General features: G+C 38.6%; 1 protein-coding gene across 11 annotated transcripts in view; it reads left to right on the top strand.

Moving 5' to 3' along the window:
• The window catches only part of RBMS3 (RNA binding motif single stranded interacting protein 3), a gene marked incomplete at its 3' end in the record, with an annotated part of 720,886 nt that overhangs the window by 487,109 nt on the left and 209,290 nt on the right, over positions 1-24,487 (top strand). For all 11 annotated transcript variants that reach the window (XM_082348670.1, XM_082348666.1, XM_082348665.1 and 8 more), the window contains exon 6: positions 14,045-14,124. In XM_082348670.1, coding sequence (XP_082204796.1) covers positions 14,045-14,124 — 80 coding nt within the window. The remainder of the gene's footprint in view (positions 1-14,044; positions 14,125-24,487) is intronic.

The following is a 24,487-nucleotide window of genomic DNA, read 5'->3' as shown; positions in this document are numbered from 1 at the left end:
CAAACCAACCTCTGGGAACCCACTTGGAAAGATATGAAAATGCAGTGATTAACTGATTTCTAACTTGACTTCCTTGAGGTCATGGACCATGTCTTAAATTTCTTTTTATTCCCCACAATGTTCTACACATACTAGACCGGGAGACGTATGCAGGATACAGGTCTGAAGATTTGAAGAGAAGTCAGCAGAATGAAAAACATCTCCCAGACTTGAATGTATGCATGAGGCATTCAAGTTTTCAGAACATTGTTAACTGTTGATTGTCATGGTCAAGGCAGAGCTAATTGCACCACCTGGGTCTCTGAAATTTGCCAACTTAGTCATTCTTGGAGACTGTACAGCCTGCTATTGGAGGCCTAGCCAGTGCAGGAGGCACTAAATGCCTGCCGTGCTCCACTTCACACTGCGTGTACACGCCTTTGTCTCAGCACCCACCTCCTGCCCCGCAAAACCTCTCTCTAACAAATTAGTTTCTCCTTCATTTATGCTCCTGCTGAGAAAGGAACATGTTTCAAATTCATCAAGAGAACACATTTTCTAAGAAGATCTGTGTTTTGTTGTTTTGTTTTTTAAACAAAAGATTTTTGGTACAAAGTATTGATATATTTGTTTGCTCAGGCTGCCATAACAGAATTCAACAGACTGGGTGGCTTTAAACGACAGACATTTATTTTCTCCCAATTCTAGAGGCTAGAAGTCCAAGATCAAGGTGGCAGTAGGTTTGGTTTCCTCTCTGTGTCTTGTAGGTGGCCTTCTTTTCCCATATCTTCACATGGTCTGCCCTTTGTGTTTGCTCCTAATCTCTTCTTAAAAGGGCGTCAGTCAGATTCGATTAGGATCCACCCATTATACATACACACAGTTTATAATCCAATCTCCCGGGATAAACCATAATGGAAAAGAATATTAAAAAAAGAATGTATCAATATATATATGTAAAACTGAGTCACTTTGCTGTACAGCAGAGATTGGTACAACATTGTAAATCAACTATACTTCAATAAAAAAATAAATAAATGAATGTAATATAAAAAAAATCAACATATATACACAACTTCTTTATTCATTCATCTGTTGCTAGACACATAGGTTGTTTCCATGTCTTGGCTATTGTAAACAATGCTGCTATGAACATTGGGGTGCATGTATCTTTTTGAATTAATGTTTTCATTTTCTTCTGATATATACACTAGTGGAATTGCTAGATCACATGGTATTTCTCTTTTTAGTTTTTTGAGGACTCTCCATTCTCTTTTCCACAGTGGCTGCACTAATTCACATGCTCACAATAGTGTACAAGAGTTCCCTTTTCTCCACATTCTTGCCTGTCCCAGTACTGGTGCCAGCAGACTGGTGGGTGGGGATGGAGCTGGGTCCTGAGGCTAATAAACTAGAGGGAGGATTCCACGATGGCACTTTCCAGTACCAGTGTTATTATGGCAGAACGAGCTCCCAGAAATGACTGCTGCCAGCATCTCTGTCCCCAGGGGGAGTCCCAGTTGCCTCCTGTCTCTCCAGGAGACTCTCCAAGATTAGCAGGTGGGTCTGACTCAGGCTCCTTTCAAATTACTGCTTCTGCCCTCGTTCACGGAGCGTGTGAAATTTTGTGTGCCTCCTTTAAGAGTAGAGTCTCTATTTCCGACAGCCCTCTGGGTCTCCTGAAAGTGAGCCCCACTGGCCTTCATAGCCGAACGTTCTGGGGGCTTGTCTTCCCAGTGCAGGACCTCCAGCCTGGGGAGTCTGATGTGGGTTTCAGACCCCTTGCTCCTTGGGGAGAACCTCTGCAGTTGTAATTATCCTCCCCTTTGTGATTCACCCACTGGGGTTGGCGGGGGCTGGGGGGCACGGGTCTTGACTATACCATGACTCTACCCCTCCTACCTGTCTCATTGTGGTTCCTCCTTTTTTTTTCTTCTTGGCTTTTTGAGTTAATTATTATTGTTTTTGTTATATTATTATATTCACATTTTACAATTATAGAAAAAATGAAGGCAAGAGAAGTTTAAAATCCTGTACAATATCTCACAGAAGATAAGCAGGAGAACCCACTTATAGGTTCGGGTATAGGTGAACATAAGCCCATGTTCTCACAAGGATTACAGCCAAACAAATAACGATATATCTTTAGTTGTGGAAGATCTTTTCTGGTAAGTTAGTCTTTCTCATTGATAGTTGTTCTGTAAATAGTTGTAATTTTGGTGTGCTCGTGAGAGGAGGTGAGCTCAGGGTCTTTCTGCACTGCCATATTGGGACAAAATCCCAGGTGTGGTTCTTGGTTCATGTGCAAGAGATCCTGAAATTCCTATGACTCAAAAGAAAACCCCCATTATTATTTTACTTGTAAGCTATATTCATCTTCTTTGATAATCACCTCTTCACAGTAAAGGTGGTATCTTCGTTTTATATTTAAACCACTGAACTTCAAAGCATTGATTTGAATGCCAGTAGGGTGCAGAGACAGCACAATTACAGGCTTTTTAACGTTCCAGAAGCACTAGATAGTGTCTGAAATTACAGACTTTTCATTTTATTATTATTTTTTTCCTCTCTTGGAACATAAAACAATTTTGTAACATCCACCCCCCTGCAGGCAGCATTTTATAGCCAAGTCATAAACCCCGAAAAACAAAAGTTTATGGTGGGAATGCTGACAGTCAGACAGTCAGACCCACTACTGCAGAGCTCGCGGGTGCCAACAGACTACCTTGCCTTCCAGCGTGAGGATCAGAACATAAATCAGCCTGAGTCTGGAGGGACAGGACTGCATGTTCACGTTACCCATTTCCCATTCCCAGAAACATAAGACCGTTTGTCTAACAAAACTCATATTGAACGAGTGTTACGAGAGGCCGGTAAAGAATGACCCAAAGTGGAGAAGGGATGAGGGTAAGCGTTCACAATTACTCCAGCTTCAACATCTGGGAACATAGAACCTCTTTAAGCAATGCATTTACTGTCCCCTGGTGAGCTAAAGGGCGTGAGAGACCGCTGAGCACAGAGACCTTTGTATTCTGTAGTTTTTTTCACCTCTCTTTAGTACTCTTAATTTGATTCTCATGGAGTTTTGTTTGAATGACTTTTAACATCTGGGCAGTGTTCTGCCACTCCCTACCAAATGGGCAAGTTTTCCAAATAAATCATTTCAGTTCTTCTCTCTTTGCACTAAGTAAAAAAATTAATCACAGTTATAGGAAGACAAATAGCCTGATTATTAAAAATTAGTATAAATAGATTAAAATATTATTTTTGTATTTTCTTTTAATTACTTTAAATATCATTACAATTTTATTCTTTACTTTCTACTGCCTGACATTTCTTGCTGCCTATCTTCTCCCACCTCCCGAAATAGAGAACTCGGATTCAGAATAAACATAAAGAAAATACAGAAATTTTTAAAATTATAAGGCAAATGCCAATACTTTCTTTGTAGGCAACTATATGATGCTTTAAAATGACCATCAAGCCTATCTAAATGTGATTTTATTGTTTGGAATGTGTTTCGATTCATATCTACCTTAAATCCATCTTTAAGAAATGTTGTGTTAATATTTTCTCCCTTGATGTTTTAGCAATTCATTTGCCATTACTGTCTCAAGTGCATGGAACTAGGAAATCAAATGTGAGCAAAGAAAATCTCTAAAATGTAAACTTAGTGATTAGTAACCGCCAAACTACAGCTGTGTTTGCACAGAAACAGGTTACAACTGTGTTTGCTGAGATTGAAAAGAAGGTGGACTGTTATTCCTTTTAGTAATTTTAATTCCTCTCTCAATTGCCAGCAGATGTGATCCACTAAAGAGAAAACCCCTGGTCCACCCTGCAGCTTCTTTATCTTTATTCTTGTTTTATGTGTTTATCTTCATCGTTTCTTTATGTTGCCTCTTTGTCTTTCTGTCTTTTAACATCAGAAAGTCACGGTCATGGCTAGAGAAGGCAGAACACTCTACTTTCTTTTCCGTGTATTAGGAGCCCTGGTTTTCAAAACCCAAACCAACCAACCAACCTATCAACCAAACAAACAAATGAATTAAATTACATTGAATAATCTATTATTCTGAAATCTCCTGGCCTTCAATCTTTCTGTATACATGCTTTTATAAAAACTTAGAAAAGGAGAAAAAACATACAGTTTATTGTTCTATTATTTTGAAATTGGAATGGCGTTATTCCAAAGTCAGCCCTCTGTGGGATGGGAGGAGAGTTCTGAATATTATTTATCCTTGTGAAACTGAAATTGGAGAACTTTGTTACCTTGCAGTTGGAAATAGAGGCCATTCCCTGTGCTCAGGGTCTGTAAGATCTCTTTACCCTGTGCTTGCCCTAAGTACAAACCATGACAGGGACTCTTGGGTCCTGAAGGCTGTGGGGATTTCAGGTAGGTTGTTGGCTTCCAGCCAATAAAGAGAAAAACTTCGAAATATCATTTGGAGGACACATGTGAGCCTCTTTTATTTAATATCTTTCATACATGCTCTGCTTTCTATGAATTGGACCAACCTAACATCCATCTATATCCGTGTGGTTATAAATATGGCTTTATGGTCAGAAATAACTTAGCTTTCATCTTAGTTCTGTTCTTCCTATCTGTGTTCTTGGACTAGTTACTTAAACTCTTTTAGCCTCCCTTCCTGATATGTAAAATGTATTTTTTTAAAAATTTTTATTGGAGTATAGTTGATTTACAATGTTGTGTTAGTTTCAGGTGTACAGCAAAGTGAATCAGTTATACATATACATACATCTATTCTTTTTTAGATTCTTTTCCCATATAAGTCATTACAGAGTATTGACATCTTGATTTTATTTATTTATTTATTTGTTTATTTATTTATTTATTTTTGGCTGCATTGGGTCTTTGTTGCTGCGTGCAGGCTTTCTCTAGTTACGGCAAGTGGGGGCTACTCTTCTTGTGGTGTGCGGGCTTCTCGTTGTGATGGCTTCTCTTGTTGCGGAGCACGGCCTCTAGGCGCCCGGGCTTCAGTAGTTGTGGCTCGTGGGCTCTAGGGCGCAGGCTTAGTAGTTGTGGCTCATGGACTTAGTTGCTCCATGGCATGTGGGATCTTCCCGGACCAGGGCTCAAACCCGTGTCCTCTGCATTGATAGGCGGATTCTTAACCACTGCACCCCAGGGAAGTCCTGTAAAATGTATTCATCCATGCATTCATTCAGTTCACCCAGTAAATATGTGGGCACTACTAATATGCCAGTGATTATTCTACATGTGATAATTAGAGATGTGCACACACACACACACACACACACACAAAGTATCTGCTTTCATTGACTGGTGTTCTACTGGATTGGGGACACAGTAAGTATGTCATCAAACATAAAATAGTAAATAAGGAGTATCAACAATTAATATCAAATAACTAAAGTACTATAAAAACAAAATAAAGCATAGGGGTGCTATAGAGAATGTGACAAAATGAGAGGTTTGAGGTAAAGGACAGGAAAGCCCTCTGAGGAGAGAGCATTTAAACCAAGATGCACATGATAAGAAGAAACCAGCATGAGACTCCCTGGTGGGCCTGGAGAGGGAAGAGAGCTGTCCCAGCAGAGAAAAAGAGAGAAGGAGAGCTAAGCTGGGGCCAGTTCCTCATACTTGGGAAACAGAAAAAAGGCAAGGTTGATATATTATAGAAAAAAGAAGAGAGATGTAATAGATAGTAATATCTAGTAATGAATGAAATATGGCTGCAGCTCAAAGAGATTGATTAAAAGTGATCAAATGAGTTCCAGTTGCATTGAATGGTGAGATTTTTCTAGACCTGAACATATTATACTTATTGATTCCTTCTTTATCTCAGTTTTAATTTTTGAATTGAATGTTTTTCCATTTCTTTACCAAATTCCCTTTGAACACAATTAATCTGTGGTTAAAAGATAGATTTAGATTATGACGCATCCAGACAAGGATATCAGCTGGGGGTAGGTAGGTAGTCTGAAAGAAGCAGTTCCCAGACTAAGTGTAAGTAAACTTATTTTTTCTTACATTTTTCTTGAAATACACAGCCTCAGAGATCATTTTGTTCCTTGGGTATTGATAGTTTTATGATGTAGCCGTCAAAGTGCTGGCTAGAAACATAGTTTCACCACAAATTATCCAACTGAAGAGGCTAGCATGGAGGAGTATTTACAGAAGTGTGGGCAGAGTTAAGGGAACTGATGAAGGGATGCTGAGATACCCAGAGATGAGCAGCAGAAGGAAGCCTTTGCCCCTGAGAGCAGACGGCAGGTGAAGCCATGTGCCCAGCGCCCAGTGAGACCCAGAGCCTTGGAGGAGGGGCCACCTAGAGGCGCTGTAGACAGGGAGGGATGTAACCCTTGCCAAACAGACGTGGTGCCAAAACACAGAGGATGAGGAGGACCAGCCAGATCTCTCTCTGTTTCCACCAAGCCTCCAGTGGTGACACCAATATAAACCATCAAGTAACAGAGCAAAGGTGATACAGTCCATGGAAGGGTCACTTCTTTGGGGCATAGAGCAGAGCAGAGAAGGCATATGGAGGAGGGCTAAGCATAAAACATCAGTACACATGGATGAGTTAACTAATTTTCTTTCCTCTTGACTCCACTATTAAAAACTAGAAATAGAAAACAGTGCAAAGTCAGCAATAAATACCACCTGCTACTTCTCCTTCAGATTTGCAATGGATACAGGTAGCTTGGAATGATGGCAAACTGGCTCTGTTTACAGAAAACAACTGCTCAAATCTAGAGTAACTTTGCTGTGATGTCTTTTTTCTGACATCATTTCTGACACCAAATATGTGGATTTTTGTGACATTGAATATGTGTCATTTTTCCATACTCATTATCCAATTCTCTGACTCCAACTGGGTATCCAACAATTCATTTCAGTTTTAACACTAGCTACTCAGAGTTGTCATCAGGCTGCACAGGTTCAAGGGCTAAGTCACACAAGACTGTCCCCACTTCAGACACCACCACAGATGGGGTACCAGGCTACCCACAATTCTGCCCCGCCCACTACAAATTCAGGGGTTCCCTTGACACCCCTCAGGCTTGAAAATTCCCTAGAACTGTCCACAGAACTCAGGAAAACACTTAAATATTTACCTGTATGTCATAAAGGATACAGCTCAGGAACAGCCAAATGAAAGAGATGCATAGGGCAAGGAAGGGGGTGGCAGAAATGGCTCAGAGCTTCTCTGCCTCTCTAGGTGTCCTGCCCTCCCAGCACATCAGTGTGCCCACCTACCCATCAGCTCTCCAAACCCTGTTGTTCAGTGGTTTGAATGGAGGTCTCATCACATAGGGGCCATTGATTAAATCATTGGCTCTTGAGGGTTGCACTCAAATCTCCAGCCCCTCCCCCATCCCCAGACACTGAAGAGTGGGCCTGACAGCTCCAGCCCTCTAATTCTTTGGTCTTTCTGGTGACCAGCCCTATTCTGAAGCTATCTAGGGGCCTCACCTTGAATCACCTCATTAACATAAACTCAGGTATAGTCAAAAGTGATCCATTATAAATAACAGAAGACATTCCTTTCACTCAGGAAATCCCCAGAGTTTTAGGAGTTCCGTGCTAGGAACCAAGGACAGAGACCAAATTTATTTTTGTTATACCATAGTTGCCATGCAGAAAACACCTTATCTCGTCTTTCATCTCATCTTTCAAGAAGAATCAGAAATTCAAATTTTCATGTGAAGTCTCCCAAGCTCTAAATGTTGACAACCATTTCAAATTTTTCAAAAACTCTTTGCAGCCCAAGCAAAACATTCGTGAAGGCTGGATTTGGCCCATGGTTTCCAGTTTGGGGCACCTGACAGAGAGCTCCAGAACAGTGGTTTTCAACCCTGACTGCACACTGGCATCACCTGGGCAGCTTTCAAAAATATGTGCCTAGACTTCATGCCAAAGCAATTAAGTCATAATCTCCTGAGCTGGGGCCCAGACACTGTTATTTTTAAAAAATAGTTCCCTGATAATTTTAATGTACAATCATTTTTAAAATAAGCTTTTTAATTTTGGAATAAGTTTAGTTTTACAGAAAAGTTACAAAGGTAATACACAGGTTTTGTACACCCTACATCCAATTTTCCCTATTGTTAACCCTTTGCATTACCACGGCATATTTGTCAGAATTAAGAAACTGACATCGGTACATTATTATTAACCAAACTCCAGACTTTATTGGAATTTCACCAATTTTTCCATTGATATCCTCTTTTTGTTCCAGAATCCAATCCCTGGTACCATTTTGCATTTGGTTGTTTTTCTCATCAGTCTGCTCTGGTTTCTGACAGTATCTCAGACTTTCCTTGTTTTCCATGAGTAGTCCCAGCCAGGTATCCTGGAAAATGTCTCCAGGTCTGTGTTTTTCGATGTTTATTTCATGATGGAATCCATGTTATGTCTAAGTTTTGGAAAGAATACCACACAGGTGAAGTGCCCTTCTTGTTATATCATATCAGGGTGTAATCTCCATTTCTGAGAACACCTACTCTAGTTAATCATGGCTGAATGAAATGCAGATGGCCGGCCCCATCCAGCTTCAACACAGATGAAAGCAGATCAGGGCAGGAAATCAGGAGTGATGACAGGAGGCCAGCAGTGGAGCCCCATCCCTTCCAAACAAGCCAACGAACTGAGTGTCAACAGACAAAGGTTCCATTGCAGGCTCCTCCAGCAACTCAACTTTAGAGAAGCCACTGCTTTCTGGTGTTATTTTCTTCCTCTGTACCATGTAGAAGTTGGTATTTCCAGTCCTGAATATATGTGATTCTAAAGTTTTGGAGTGGGTTTTCATGAGCCAAATATTGTCCATAGCTCCATTTCATAAGAGGAATGTGCTTCAATGCTAAGCAAGGGGCCACCAAAATGTCAGAGTTTCTGCAAAGGGAGGTGGTGGGAAGGCCAGTCTGCTTCCCTGTTTGGCATTTATGACACTTGTCTCCTAAAGATGTCAAGCACCTCGAAGGAAGAAAACAAATTGCAAAAACTGAGAAAATTCAACTCCTTCACTCCTCTTTCTTCCTGAAACTCACTATTATTCCTTCTGTTACCATGGATTATGAAGTCAATGACATAATTTGTTTTTTACAAAATCTTTTCATGTTGACATTTTCCTCAAATCTTACCGGAAGCAAGGATGAATGGCTTGCAAAGCTGTATGTTCTAAGTCGCCAATAATTTGTACGGAGCCTGTGATTGCAAAACCACAAAAATTTCACAATAGTGGAAACCTTTCATTAAGCATCATAAATGACAGGGTGGATTTGTTTTAACTCTGTGCGTAATCATGCTATTGCTTTAAGATCATAAACTGAGAGGTTCTCCATGGAGGTGAGATAGGTAGGCTGCAAATCGTTGTACACAATACTTTGCCACCTCTGTGTGTTAAGTCTGACCCAGAACATTCTCCTGGTATTGGATCAGGCTCTCATCTGGTGTAATTTGCCCGTGGGGATTGTATTGGCTATGAAACTAGCACCTATTAGTAGCTGTTGTAAAAAAGAAATTTTCTCTAAATCACAATTCAGTGGTGCGTTTCAAATGACTGAAACCAGGTTCCTAGGCATGGAGACAAGAAAGAATGTCAAACAGGATCTTTAATGCACATTTGTATTTAAACATCAGACCTAACAGAAAACCCTGAGGCTTTATACAATGATTGGAGCCTTGTAGGAACCTAATTAATGCATCGCATTGTCGGGTGAATGGTTGGCCAGGCACACGAGCTCTTCTGAGGGATGTGAGAGGGTTCAGGTACCGCCTAGAAAGAATGGGTGCAGTTGTAGGGATTCAGTGGCCCATCTGAAGGGGCCATGGAAAGGCAGCTTTGTCTGGCGCGCTGCCTTTTCAGACCCACTTGATAATATCAGTGTCAGTTTCAAGTGGAGCGCATGCCAGATTGCAGATAGCTTGGGCTGGCATTTCAAATAGGCTAATTGTGAAACTGGAGAAGAAAATGGTCACATTCTTGCTAAGGTGGCCATTCAAATGCAGTCTCTCCCCCAGAGTTCCATGGGTCTCACTCTGAGCCTTTCCCCTTGGCAGCTCCTTGATTGCCCTCTTTGCTGGGATGGCTTGGCCTTGTTAAAATGTGCCCTGTGTATTAAAATGAAATTGTCACTGCTGGGTGGTGCCACATAACATGGTTTGACACTAACCACTGGCAGCTACAGAAAACAGACTTTTATTGCATTTATTCTTTCAGAGATGAGAGTCTCTAAAGGCTCCTGCAGACATATACTTAGTTAAATCTGAATGAAGCCAGAGTGAACACTCTACGCTGCTGTCTGGTGTTCACAGAAATGGCCCCCACTGGGCTTGGTGGGGCTGTAAAGCAGTCTTAACAAAAGATGATTGTACTAGAATCCAAAAGGGAAGATATGAGGCTTTCAAACCTGGACAAAAATGTTTTAGGTGGGTGGACGAGATGAAGCCACCAAGCACACGCACACTATCCCCCATCCAGTTTCAGTGTGCGTTTAGAATTCCGTGTTGTTTTAAAGACAAAGGGGAAGGATTTGATTTGTAGGACTCTGGCAAGCAAGCTTTAGATTCTTAACTGCCTTTTATCTAGATGAGTACCCAGAGAGCAGCTGAACAGGGAGGGAGCCCTGGGGCATAAGCTTTTCATTCCATAGCTCTCCTGGAATCAAAATTCCATAAAACAACATCTGTAGTAATTAAGGGTGTACATTTCCTCTCCCATTCATGTCTCTGCTAGGAGGGAAGGTTATCTTCCCTAAGAGACAATGGATAGTGGGTCCTGTGGGAAAAGAGAAAGAGCAGAATTTGAATTCTTTTGTTCCTAGAAATGGAAGTTTCCTAGTTAAAAAAAAAATAAGGGATTTCCCTGGTGGCACAGTGGTTAAGAATCCACCTGCCAATGCAGGGGACACGGGTTCACGCCCTGGTCCAGGAAGATTCCCACAAGCCGCGGAGCAACGAAGCCCATGCGCCACAACTACTGAGCCTGTGCTCTAGAACCCACGAGCCACAACTACTGAGCCCACGTGCCACAACTACTGGAGCCCGCGTGCCACAACTACTGAAGCCCACGCGCCTAGAGTCCATGCTCCACAACAAGAGAAGCCACCACGATGAGAAGCCCGCACACCACAACGAAGACCCAATGCAGCCAGAAGTAAATAAATAAATTTATTTTTTAAAAAAATTTAAAAATAACAAGTTGGAAGATGTAAAAGATTCCTCTGGAAAGAAAATGTGAAGGAGTTAGCAAAATTATACTTAGCTGCTCCTCAATATTTGGAATGGGGAACGATTCATCTTATCTTTCTAATCCAAATATCCTCTGATTTGGGGGAATTTGTGATTAAGCAGTGAATAAAATGCTATTTTTGTTTTTATTTTTATTTATTAAAAGTGGGTATTATTAAGCTTAAAGAGTTTTAGTTTTGCATTTGGACACAAAAGTGAGTCACTCTTCAGATGTTCTTCAAAATAACACTATGTGGATCCAATGGGCATCTAATAAATGAACATTAACCTATTAATGTCAGATTAGTTTCCTGTGCTTTCTTGTCATATTAGGACCAGCTATGTAATTTGTGGGATCTAGTGAAAATTAAAAATACAAGACCCCTTGTTTAAAACGTATTAAGAATGTCAAGATGGTGACAGCAGAACTTTAAATCAAGTGCAAGGTTTTTCTAAGCACAGGGCTCTGGTACTGCATGTGTACCCCTGACATTGGTCCTGCTCTGCTTCACCATCTTATCAATGCAAAAAAAATGTGCATCTTTCCCATGCTTCCTAGGAATGTACATTGGAAAACATTTTGTTTTGTTTTTTTTTAATTTGAGTCATAAAATAATTACAGCTCCCCAGATGGAATGTGCTTTTGAAACCATCTTCAAATAGAGCTACCATATGATTCTGCAATCCCACTCCTGGGCATATATCTGGAGAAAACCGTAATTTGAAATGATACATATATCCCAATGTTCATAGCAGTATTTACAGTAGCCAAGACATCGAAGCAACCTAAATGTCGATTGACAGATGAGTGGATAAAGAAGATGTGGTATATACATACACAATGGAATATTACTCAGCCATAAAAAGGAATGAAATAATGCCATTTGCAGCAACACAGATGGACCTAGAGATTATCATACTAACTGAAGTAAATCAGACAGAGAAAGACAAATATATGATTTCACTTATATGTGGAATCCAAAAAAAAAAAAAAATGATACAAATGAACTTATTTCCAAAACAGAAAGACTCACAAACTTAGAAAGCAGACGTATGGTTACCAAAGGAGAAACATGGGGATAGGGATAAATCAGGAGCTTGGGACTGGCATACACACACTATTATATATAAAATAGGCAACCAACAAGGACCTAATGTATAGCACAGGGAACTCTACTCAATATTTTGTAATAACCTATAAGGGAAAAGAATCTGAAAAAAAATAGATATATATGTATGTATAACTGAATCACTTTGCTGTACACCTGAAGCTACCACATCGTATATCAACTATACTTCAATAAAAAAAAAAAATTTCTTAACCTGATAACTCAGATGCTCTTGCCTGCACCCCTCAGCTTATCTCCAAGAGTTTCCCTGAGTGAACCTTCCACTGGGCCACAGTGCTCTGCTCACTCTACCCCATCTACAAGGACACAGCCTGCCCCCTCCCAGCCTGACCCCTACCCTGGTTATTTCTGCAAAGGCCTTTCTGGCCTCCTGTGCCCACTTCTCAGAGTTTTCCTGGCTTCTGCAGTTCCTCTCACATTTGAATTCCTCTCAGTGTAATAAATATATATAACTTATTTGGCATTTGCTTATATATATATATTTTTTTCCTTTTCTTTTTTTCTCTGCACATAATATGAATGTGAAAACACACATAAAATTCAGATGTAGGAAAGTTTTACAAATTGTGTCAAAGGGCTCCATTCCAAGAAAGTTCATATTAATAACAGAACAGAAAATCCAAAATTATACACTTTGCCTTTTAGACAAAAAATTTCACACATTTCATACACATTCTTTTATATGTATGTGTGCCATTTCTTAAGTCCGTTTTTCCTCTAGTGTACCCTTTGTGGGAATTAATTTCTTTTGATCACAGCCGACCCTTTATCTTCCACACCCTGTTTTACAAAATAATAAAGTCCAGATATAGTTACTATTTAGAAAATATTGCTGATACTATTCTACCTAGGAGACAGCAACACTGCTAATGTTGGCAGTATGATGCTATGGCCCCGAATGTTATTCATTAGCTTGTATCTGAGGTGCCAAAATTTGGCACAAGAAACCCAGTCTAGGAAGATTGATACCTAGTATGAAAAAAGAGAAGATTGTCTGAAATTGAAAATTAAGAAAGTTCAGGACCTGAGGTTTGTGTATGTATGTTCTCCTCCCACATTTGGGACCCCAGATAACTCCCTTCTATCTCTCGCCCAGTGGGTTTTCAATAAAGCCGTCACGATGCTGATGACAACACCGCCGTGTGAATCTCTCCTGTAGGCCGCCGGTTGTTTAAACGCGATGCATCCCCTCCCCTTGTTTTGTGGAGACCCTTGAGGTACAGCTTAGTAGCTCCTGTGCAGGTTGGTGTCACCCAGGCCTCAGCTAAAAGCCCGCCTCTACCACTTAACTGCCAAGCTGGTTCATCTCGCTAAGCCTCGCTGCCCTCACTAGTGTGAAGGGCAATAACGAGACCTGCCTCTCAGGTTTGCTAACTCAAACACTCAACACACATTTACTGATCACTTTCAAGTGCCAAGCATTGCTGTGTGGATTAAGTAAGATAATGCGTCAGGATTACGTCTGGGCGATGACTCTGCACAGCGCCGTCCACGGTGGCAACATTCAGTAGAGTAAGTGATGCTCTTAGTAGTGATGAATTTGTGATGTTCTATCCACCTGGTCATGGTGGTCATGGCAACAGTTGACGGTTCTGGTAAAATTCTGAAATCAAGCTTTTCTTTGGTTTTCTTAATTTCCTTTTCTTTTTAATTTATTTTTCCTGGGTATGTACAACTTCATGAAAGCATATGATCCCCTGTTTACTTCTTTTCCCAGAATGGAGTCTACTGAAAAATGTGAAGTGGTAATTCAACATTTTAATGGAAAATATCTGAAAACACCACCAGGCATCCCAGGTAAGAAATACCATAAAGTAATCATTAAATAATATCTAGGTTCATCGCTGTTATCAGAATGAGTATATAGTAAAGCCCGTGGTTGGCCACTGGGAGGGAAATTTTTGCCTTTAAAAATATGTATTTTTTAATACTATGTAACAACGCATCTTTCTCAAAACTACCAAAAGCTTCTTGGTGATTGTTCTTTGGCCTGTCTTTTGAATCTCTGCTGCTAATTCCCTAAAGTGAATTAGAAGAAAAACATAGCAAAGAATAGGTTAAAATGCACTCGAAGTGAAGAAAGTTTGTGACTCCTATCATTAATATTGGTATCCTGATTTCTAATTTGTAACATATCTAAACTGTGATATATTACAAATAAAATGACAGTGGCATCCATAGATTGAGGCCAGTTGACAAACAATTCTTACCAGTCCATGACAAGAAGAGTACAGAAAAGGAGGGTAAGCATTTAGAAACTTTTATAGCAATATGACATTATCATGAAATCTTAGTGCATAACTTCATATTTTACAAAAATATCAAATGCACATTGAATTTATTTTAAGCTGTCCATGCATCAGAGATAGTCTAGGAAGCACCAATTTAGGCTACCTCAGGGCATTTCACATTTCCGAAGGCAAAATTCTTAAGATTTGACATGCGTTATAAGATGATATAACTTTATGCTATTAAAAATTACGGTCAATGTAAAAGAATTGACTATATCACATCTGTCAGGATGTGAGCTAGAAATACCTCAACATGATATTAATTTGGAAGTAGTATATATGAAAAGTATTGAATATTAAGTGAGTAAATAAAAAAATATATCTTACTCATATGTCAATAAAACTGGAAGAAAAAATATATTTTACTCATGCATAAAAATATTAAAGGTTGAGTGAAGTCCTAAAGAAACATTATAACAAATAGGTAAGGAAATATCTGAGTATACACGTTGGGTTATTTGTTGCTTTTCGATTTTCCGTGATTCTCAGGAGAAAAAATGTGAAATTCTTCAGTCTTACAATATTTTTCCTTTTGATGATTTTAAGCTGCCTATCTGTAGTGTTTGCTACATGAAGTATCTACTATTTAAAATGGCTAGAGAGTTCAGGGGTTGAGCATTTTGGTTCCTTAAAATATATTGAGGTTATATAGAAAAGGAAGTCTGAACAAAAAGAGAAATATTTTTGTGGCGGGATCAGGTTCCTTTTATGACTCACTCAGTTTTGGGAGGATGTTGGGAAAGGAGAAAGGCCTTTCAGACTGACACTTGGATGATCTGGAAAATCCCAAAGTAGGGCCCCTGGTTAATCACGAGCCGGCAGTGAAGTTGTACCTCATTTTGGTTAGTTTCCATGTGTGACATTCCCTTGAGAACTGGCTGCATTATGATCCAATTGGAGACATATGGTGTTGTTGAGAAAAGAGTTAGCAGTTTTCATCTCAGCATGTCAGCTGCCCTTGCATTTTGAGAGAAATACTTTTTTTTTCTTTTAGCATAAAGGACATTTTAAGACACTCTGCTCAGACCCATCACTGAGTAAAGGAATTGCATTGTTAAAGGATTTTCCCCTTATTCATCTTATTTTAATCCAACAGATGGCTACCTATATAGAAGGCATTCAAACTAGATGTGAATTACATGGTTATAGAAAAAATTCAAGAATGAACAAAATAGGTGGAAATTATTGTTGATTGAAGTTTTAATACAGGTCTCAGTTTTTTATGATTCTTCCTTTTTGGAAAAAGACAGTGAAATCCTTCTTGACCTGATTGATTTGAAATTGTTTTAGGTTAACCCATAGAACATACAGCTGACTAATAGAATTTAATGCTAAAGACAAATAAAGTCACTACAAGTCCCCCAAAGACCTGAGCATCCTTCCTTGAATAAGAAGGCTGTGATATTAACCTATCTAATATCATAGCTACACCCAATGAAAACATTGTGAATAGCAAGAATTTTGTTATGGGTTTCTCTCTCACTTTTATCTCGTGGGACCATGAGAGGCAGAATAATTATGCTCAGTTAAAAAACTCTTAAGAGATACAACTTTATGCTTCTGAGATTAGCCTTCAACATAATAGAATTAAATATACAATATCGATCATCATCAGTACTTGAATTTGCTTATGTGTGCTTACTTTGGAAGTCAAATAGAGTTTAATAAAGGCTTCAAATGCTAACAGAAGACATATAATTTTTTAGTGAAGTATAGTGGATTTACAATGTTATATTAGTTCAGGTATACAGCAAAGTGATTCAGTTATAAATATTCTTTTACATATATATATATTCATACATATTTATATTCTTTTTCAGATTCTTTCTCCTTATAGGTTATTACAAAATATTGAGTATAGTTCCCTGTGTTATACAGTAGGTCCTTGTTGGTTATCTATTTTATATATAGATAAAAACATATAGATATAGCATATAGTGTGTATATGTTAATCTAACTCCTAATTTATCTCTCCCTCCTTCCCCTTTGGTAACCATAAGTTTGTTTTCTATGTCTGTGAGTCTGTTTCTGTTTTGTAAATAAGTGCATTTATATCATTTTTTTTAGATTCTGCATATAAATGATATCATATTATATTTGTCTTTCTCTCTCTGGCTTACTTCACTTAGTATGATCATCTCTAGGTCCATCCATGTTGCTGCAAATGGCATTATTTCATCCTTTGTTATGGCTGAGTAGTATTCCATTGTATATACGTACCACATCTTCTTTATCCATTCATCTTTCAATGGACATTTAGGTTGTATCCAGAGAAACCATAATTCGAAAAGACACATGCACCCCAACATTCATTGCAGCACTGTTTACAATAGCCAGGACATGGAAGCAACCTAAAGATACATAATTTTTGATATTTAAGTTTGATGTGGAATAAAATGACATAATGCAAGAGGCTGGTATTTTGGAAACCACTGCAGCAAAATGACTGCTGGGTTCATTTACTCCATCATGACAGGGATAATTAAATTTGTGTGCATGCTGTTTGCCTTTCTTGGTCCTCATTGCTTATTTCTTGTAGATGGTTGAAGTCTTATTTTCAGAAACTCATATCTTAATCCTATTTTCTGTTCCATCTTGAGGCATGTGAGTAGGATGTCACAGTGAGCCCTGATATCTAGTGATTCCTTTGATATTTTCAAAAGAAGTGATGAATTCCTAACTTTTTAAATACTAATGTAGCTTTAGAGAGATGGTCCTTGCTTGTGGGTGCTAATTAAAATCATCTATAATTGATCTGACCACTTGCAATTAAAATAGAACTTAAAAAAAATTGTATAAACCTCAGTGTCTCACTTCATCAAGATTTGACATTTTGAATTCAGAAATTTGTGGGTTTTTAGAACAGCACATGGATGGTTTCAATGCAGTGCTTTAAGATTGTGTGAACGAGAGACCCACAAGGATCCAAAAATGACCTAAGATCTTTCAGACCCTAAGACAGCTGTGTAAAATAGTGAGCCTTGCTTCTAACCTCCCTCTAAGCAAGCAGAGAGAAATCGGTACCATATTCACATCCCTTCCGTCTCCATTAGAGATGACTTGGGGAAATGTGCCATTTTTGTTCTGTCACTCTTGACAGTGGTTCCTCTTAAAGTAAATGCAAAGTTCATTATTTTTCTGAGATGATGATCTAGCTTCCAAATCCCATCCTGTGTCATTTCTATAGAATAACAAGATAAAAATCTACATCAATCCAAAACTTTGACATTGGTCAGGCTTTCTCTCTCTGAGTTCCTCCTATTTGTTTATAACATATTTAATTTTATTGAATACATCATGGATCGTTAATGCCTATTACAGCCTCCCAGAACTAGCTCTGTTCACTTTGAATTATAACATTGTCCCCAGATTTTGGCTACCTGGATCATTGAAGCTAGATATACATCAAAGAAAATCTAATTATTTGAATTCTGGTATGTGAGGTACAGGAAATTAACTAAGACCATGTGGCCGTGTTGCTACCAGCAGGTGGGAAGCAGCGGCCAAAGACATGTTAAATAGCGTCAGTCATGTCATTGCTCTGCAGAAAGGGATCATCTGGTATTTTCTCCCTCCCCTAGAGGGAAAAGAAAACACTATTCCATAAATGTCGCATGTCGTACATATTGATCTTGATGTTTTCTGGACAAAATGAAGCATCATTAGTTGCTTGCTTGCCTGACCCCAGATATTTCTTTGTTCCAAAACAAATTGCACAGCAACTTGTGCAGCCCCAAAGCGTTCCATTTTAAAACCTCTAGCAGAAAGGGTAAGTTCCTGGGCATTTCAGTGATCTGTAGGGTGTAAACTAGAAAAGTTCACATTCAAAGAGCCCGGGAGCACCACGTGGAAAGGCTTCGGCATCTAAGAACATGTATTGACGAGCAGAACATTCAGACTGGTTTGAGGAAAAAGAAATCACGTTTTGCTCTTCAACTAGGCTTTTGCCTGTAAGCACACGTTCTTATCAGTGGAGCAGTCTTTTCAGAAGACAATGGAATAACCCACTTTTAGTATGATTTTATTACTCTTTGGATAATTATATCTAATCCCAGTTGAACTCCAAGAAGTAAGGTAGGGTTGAGAGAGACCTCACCCTATTTGGGGATCTTTTCAATTTTAGCAAATCTTCTGATCAACAGAAATTTGGACAAATACTTACGTGACAGAGGAATCATGTTTTCCTAATCAGTAAAATAAAACTGTGTGCCTTCTTGATCCTTTTTGTTTTTTTTTAAATTCATTTTTGGCTGCGTTGGGTCTTCGTTGCTGCGCGTGGGCTTTCTCTAGTTGCGGTGAGCAGGGGCTACTCTTCATTGCGGTGCGCAGGCTTCTCATTGCAGTGGCTTCTCTTGTTGAGGAGCACAGGCTCTAGGTGCGTGGGCTTCAGTAGTTGTGGCTCGCGGGCTCTAGAGCGCAGGCTCAGTAGTTGTGCCGCATGGGCTTAGTTGCTCCGCAGCATGTGGGATCTTCCTGGACCAGGGCTCAAACCCATGTTCCCTGCTCCGGCAGGCAGATTCTTAACCACTGTGCCACCAGGGAAGTCCCTGATCCTTTGATATATAATTTTACGATTGTATGTTTATGTAAATAAAAAATGTGTAGGATTTTGGATGTGTATGTGTATTTAGGGGAGCATTCAAGGAAAAATATTTACAATCTGATAATTTTTTAAAGAAAATGGAAAAAATTAATGTTGTTTGCATAAATTTAAAACTTCCCTCAGAGTAAAGTATCAACAATGTACTAAAATGAAATTTAGATTTCAATTCTGAATATCTGAGCAACAGACACATTTTTATCAGGGAAAATGTTGCCAACTCTCACAAGCAGTGTTTCCTCAGCGGTACCAATAAGTCACAAATGCAACTATAGTTGAGTAAAAGGCAGCAAATAGAAAAATATTATTGTGTACAGTTTAGTCAAAATATATCTCTGATTCTACTCATGAGAGGCACTGCCTAACTCTGAGTTTTTCCTCTTTGCAAAACTAAAGCATCATTTGCATAATAAACTTCGCACACACCTTGATCCCCAACTGGGTGTTGGCTTAGATTTCTCGTTAATAAGAGGATTTTTGCAATACTTAGGAGGTACTTTCTGTTGTGCTCTTCATCTCTAATGTTAGTGATGCTTTCTAGATTATTTCTATCTACCAAACACATAGTTGGTTGCTTCGTGATGAAACACTGCTGGAGTATTATTAGTGAATTTCACAGAGCAAACTGACCACTTCATAGCCAATAGAGTCTTAGAGGCTGTGAAGTCTATGTTCTTGGCCAATCATTTCTCAGCCTTTCTATGGAGCCACACCTGATACGGTGAAGGTAGTTTGCGAGTTGGTAACTAATTAGATAGGGAAGAAAGGAGACAGAGATTTTTACATTTTGAAATCTGGGTAGTGAGAGGCCAGATACAGAAGGTACAGGGGATCATCTTCAGGAGATTAAAAATGATTGGAATGGGTTTTGAGTCCTGTGCTATAACCCTCCTCTGCCTGTGATCACAGCAGAGGAAGAGGGGTACATCCGGGAAGCATCCCACATCAAGCATCCAGCAAATCTCTCTGCTTTTGTAATTCAGGGAAAATGTATAAAATCTAAAAATCTATAAAACCTCACTCAACCTGATACGGGTTTTCTGCAAAGTTTGGGGGAGTTATCACTCCCTAGTACAACTCTCAATCAATGGGAAATGAGAGTCAGCAGATTCTAGGAGTTTCCCACAGTGGTAACAAGCTCAGTGAGGCACCTTTTATTGGCTTTTCTTTCTTCCCTGACTTTCTTTTCCTTTCCTGTTATGTTTCTGCTTCCTGGCATCAGCTCCCAATTAAACTATCTTGTTCCAGGCTCTGATTTGGGGGAACTCAAATTAAGGGGGGTGATCCAGCAATTGTGGTAGAGAATTATGTTTTGATTTAAAACTTCTGGCCATAGAGGAAGAAAGGAGATACAGCTAAAGTAGTGAAGTGAATTTCATTGACCAAATATATTGTTTTCATTACTTTATTTTAAAAATTTATAGTAGCATTTATGAACCATGTATTAAGGATGATAAAGGTGAATATTAGTGATCCTAGACAGATGGTAGTCAGAGTTTAAATTTAGCAAAAGAGATGTGTAAGACAATGAGGATGAAGTGCCACCGTGACGTGGCTGACCTTAGAAAAACTGCAGACATGAAGAGGTGGGTCGTTGATGAAAATGCGGAGAGAATGAGGGCCCAGGAAATAGTCATAATGCCAGCAAAGTGAAAGTGAGGGGCGGGCATAGAAAATCATGACACAGAGAAAAGAATTTGTGAGATTTTGGTCTTGGATAAAGGTAGAGCGGTGGCCATTGATAATGGGTCCAGTGTGGGAACATCTGGAGTTGATAGAAGTGAAATGATCTTTAGTTGAACAACTGGGCCTTCTGATTAGTATGTTGCGAGGGTTTTCAACAAGGTTGTAGATTTCCTCACTAAACTTCACTCTTCCCTTGATCTTCCCTAAAGTTCTAATCTTCATAGGAGAAGGTTAGGGAGGGTGAAGAGTGCTAGAGTGATTTTTTGTTTATGTATTTGATTCTGAGTTTTCTAAACCAGGGTTTTGTTTAGTTGTTTTATTTGTTTTTATTATTGTTGTTGCTTCAAGTGCTGTTGTTTAGCTCAATGTAGATTCTCAGTAAATGTTCTTTGAAGTTGATATACAATTCCATGAATTGAATAACCCTCATACTTATATTTGCTTTTAATGGAATTCCTGAGGGCGTATGGGGGATGCCCACCTTCTGTGTCATCAACAAACTTGTAGGAAAACATTGAGAGAAATCTTTAAGTCTTTTCTTAATTTCTGACAAAAATTCTCTACAACACATTTGTGTATCTAAATATACCGAGAGAGAGAGAGAGCTATATATTCACAAGAAAAAGAAACTTAATTTGATTGAGAAAGATTCTAGTTGCTTTTTAAAAAGCCTCATTTTTCCAGGACTGCTTTCCAAGGTGTTATGCTGGTAATCAAATTGTTATTTCTTTAAAGAACTCATTCTTGAATGGGACAATGATGAATTCTGCTTTCCAACACAGAAAATAATATTGCCTAATTTATATTGAAATAATGTCTAGATCTTAACTTCTTGCCACTGGATCTAGTTAGGCACTATTACTATGCTGTACTTTTTTTTTTTTCTTTTTTCACATAAAAATGTGACTATCTTGAGAATAAACAGAAAAGAGAATTTCTTGGTCTATGCTTTTATTCCTTTTGGCACAAAGTCACTTCTCTCTGCCTATAGGAAGTACTGCATTGGCTTATTATTCCTATTATAATGATATATAATACAATATGTAGTATTTAATCAATAAGATATGGACAATATGTTTTGCTGGCCATATATTTTCTATAATTATATATAAGCACCAATGAATAGTAGCAGAATTTGTCTAGAGTCTGCATTTGACTCCAGAATCTGATTTTTTTTAAGCAATCAAAATTTCATGGAACTGAGAAGAGGGATGAAGAGGTTTTCTATACATCTCCAGAATCACGAATCATCCTCATCTATTTTTATGTAAAATAATAACTCCATTCAGGTCTTCAAAAATTTCTGCATTGAAGATTTCACAGAAAAGACTTACAAGGGAATTCCCTGGCGGTCCAGTGGTTAGGACTTTGCACTTCCACTGCAGGGCACCCAGGTTCCATCCCTGGTTGGGGAACTAGAATACCACATGCCACACAGCGCAGCCAAAAAAAAAACTTACAGAATAAATTACAAAGCCTTAATTTTATTCCTAAGATGATGTTGGGCTTTGCCTTCTGTCAGCATTGCTAATGGGTAGTTAAACCATGAGTGTCTGTCCAAATGAGTCCTGTTAGCAAGCAAAGAGGTTTGAGTAGCTTAAGACCAATTAAGACACAAGCCATAGAAACCAAGCTCTGAATAATTAAGTGCTTAGTGCATTTCCGCATCTAGAGTTTCATTTAATAGGATTGATTTAAAAATACATTCTAACCAATTTTTGGATAAATGGATAGTAGCCTGAATTAAATTCTCGCCACTCTCTCCTCGTAACTATCAAGAAGCCTGCCATGTACACAGCTCACTATTTATGATCTAATCTTTTAGAATGAAAAGTCTGCAAAATTTAAGAAAATATTTTAAGAGGAATATAAATGAAAACGCTCATTAAGAGAGCTCTGAACCAGCCATCATTTATCTTATAACTGTTTCCTCTGATTTCTTACCTCTTTAAACCTATGAATGATGAATCAATTAGTTTATTTATTATTTTAGTCATTTTTCATTACAGAAGAAGAAATCTTTCAAAGGATATTGGCATGTTTTTGATCTATTTTTAGAATTCATATATTTCAAAGACATATTTATCCAATTAGACTGTACATTTTTCTAAGAAAAAACTTTAATGTTTATCTTTCCCTTTTCCTCAAACAACTCATAAACTATTTGAATGTAAAGACTGCACCTTGGTGTTCATGTTTCAAGCATCTAACCCAATGCCTGTCACAGAAGAGTACCAATAATTATTTGTTAAATGGGTCAATATCTACTTGTGATAGGCAGAATCATGCCCCTCCTCCCCCAAAGTACTCTAAGTCCTAATCCCCATTCCCTGTGAATATGGCAAAGGAATTAAGGTTGCAGATGGAATTAAGGTTGCTAATAAACTGACCTGAAAGTAGGGAAATTATTCGGGATTATTTGAGTGGGCCCAGTGTAATCACAGGGGTCCTTAAAAGTGGAGGAGGGGACAGGACAGGAGCTCAGAGGGATGCAGTAGAAGGACTTGAGCCACCATTGCTGGCCTTAAAGATGAAGCAATGTGGGCAGCTAGCCTCTGGAATATGAAAAAAGCAAGAAATTGGATTCTCCCCTAAAACCTCCAGGAAGGCACTCAGCCCTGTTGACACCATGATTTTATCCCAGTGGAATGTGTGTCAAACTTCTGACCTACAGTAGTATAAAGTAGTGAATTTGTATTATTATATACTCCCTTGTTTTTTGTTAATTTGTTATAGCAGTAACATAAAACTAATAGACTAGTATAGAACTCATTTCAACTGAATATCATCCAAACTATTTCTAAATTACATTATAAACAGCCTCTGGAGAAATTTCTTAGTTTCTCGTATTTTTAACTTTCTTTGTATTATTTGGTGGCTTGTATGTTAAACAGGAAAAACTATCTTGTTAATTATTGACTTTATAGTTTCTTTATACCTTCTCATAAAGATATATTAGAACGGAAGACTGTTAAACATCCGAAAAGAGGGTCTTTGGAGATGGGTGATAAGGTATCAGAGAACATTTTCGTTTTTTATTGAAGTATAGTTGATTTACAATGTTGTGTTAATTTCTGTTGTACAGGAAAGCAACTGAATTATACACATATATACATTCTTTTTTATATTCTTTTCCATGATGGCTTATCCCAGGAGATTGGATATAGTTCCCTGTGCTATACAGTAGGACCTTTTTGTTTATCCATCCTATGTATAATAATTTGTATCTGCTAACCCCAAACTCCCATTCCATCCCTCCCCTAACCCCCTCCCCCTTGGCAGCCACAGGTCTGTCCTCTATATCCACGAGTCTGTTTCCATTTTGTAGATAGGTTCATTTGTGTCATATTTTAGATTCCACATATAAGTGATATCATATGGTATTTGTCTTTCTCTTTCTAACTTACTTCACTTAGTATGATAATCTCTAGTTGCATCCGTGTTGCTGCAAATGGCATTATTTCATTCTTTTTCATGGCTGAGTAGTATTCCATTGTATATATGTACTACATCTTCTTTGTCCATTCATCTGTCAATGGACATTAAGGTTGTTTCCATGTCTTGGACATTGTGAATGGTACTG

The sequence above is a fragment of the Balaenoptera borealis genome (genome assembly GCF_965194805.1).
Source record: "Balaenoptera borealis genome assembly, chromosome: 12".
Classification (NCBI taxonomy): Eukaryota; Metazoa; Chordata; class Mammalia; order Artiodactyla; family Balaenopteridae; genus Balaenoptera; species Balaenoptera borealis.
The sequence above is the reverse complement of the archived record's forward strand: the minus strand, read 5'-3'. Positions and strand labels throughout refer to the sequence as shown.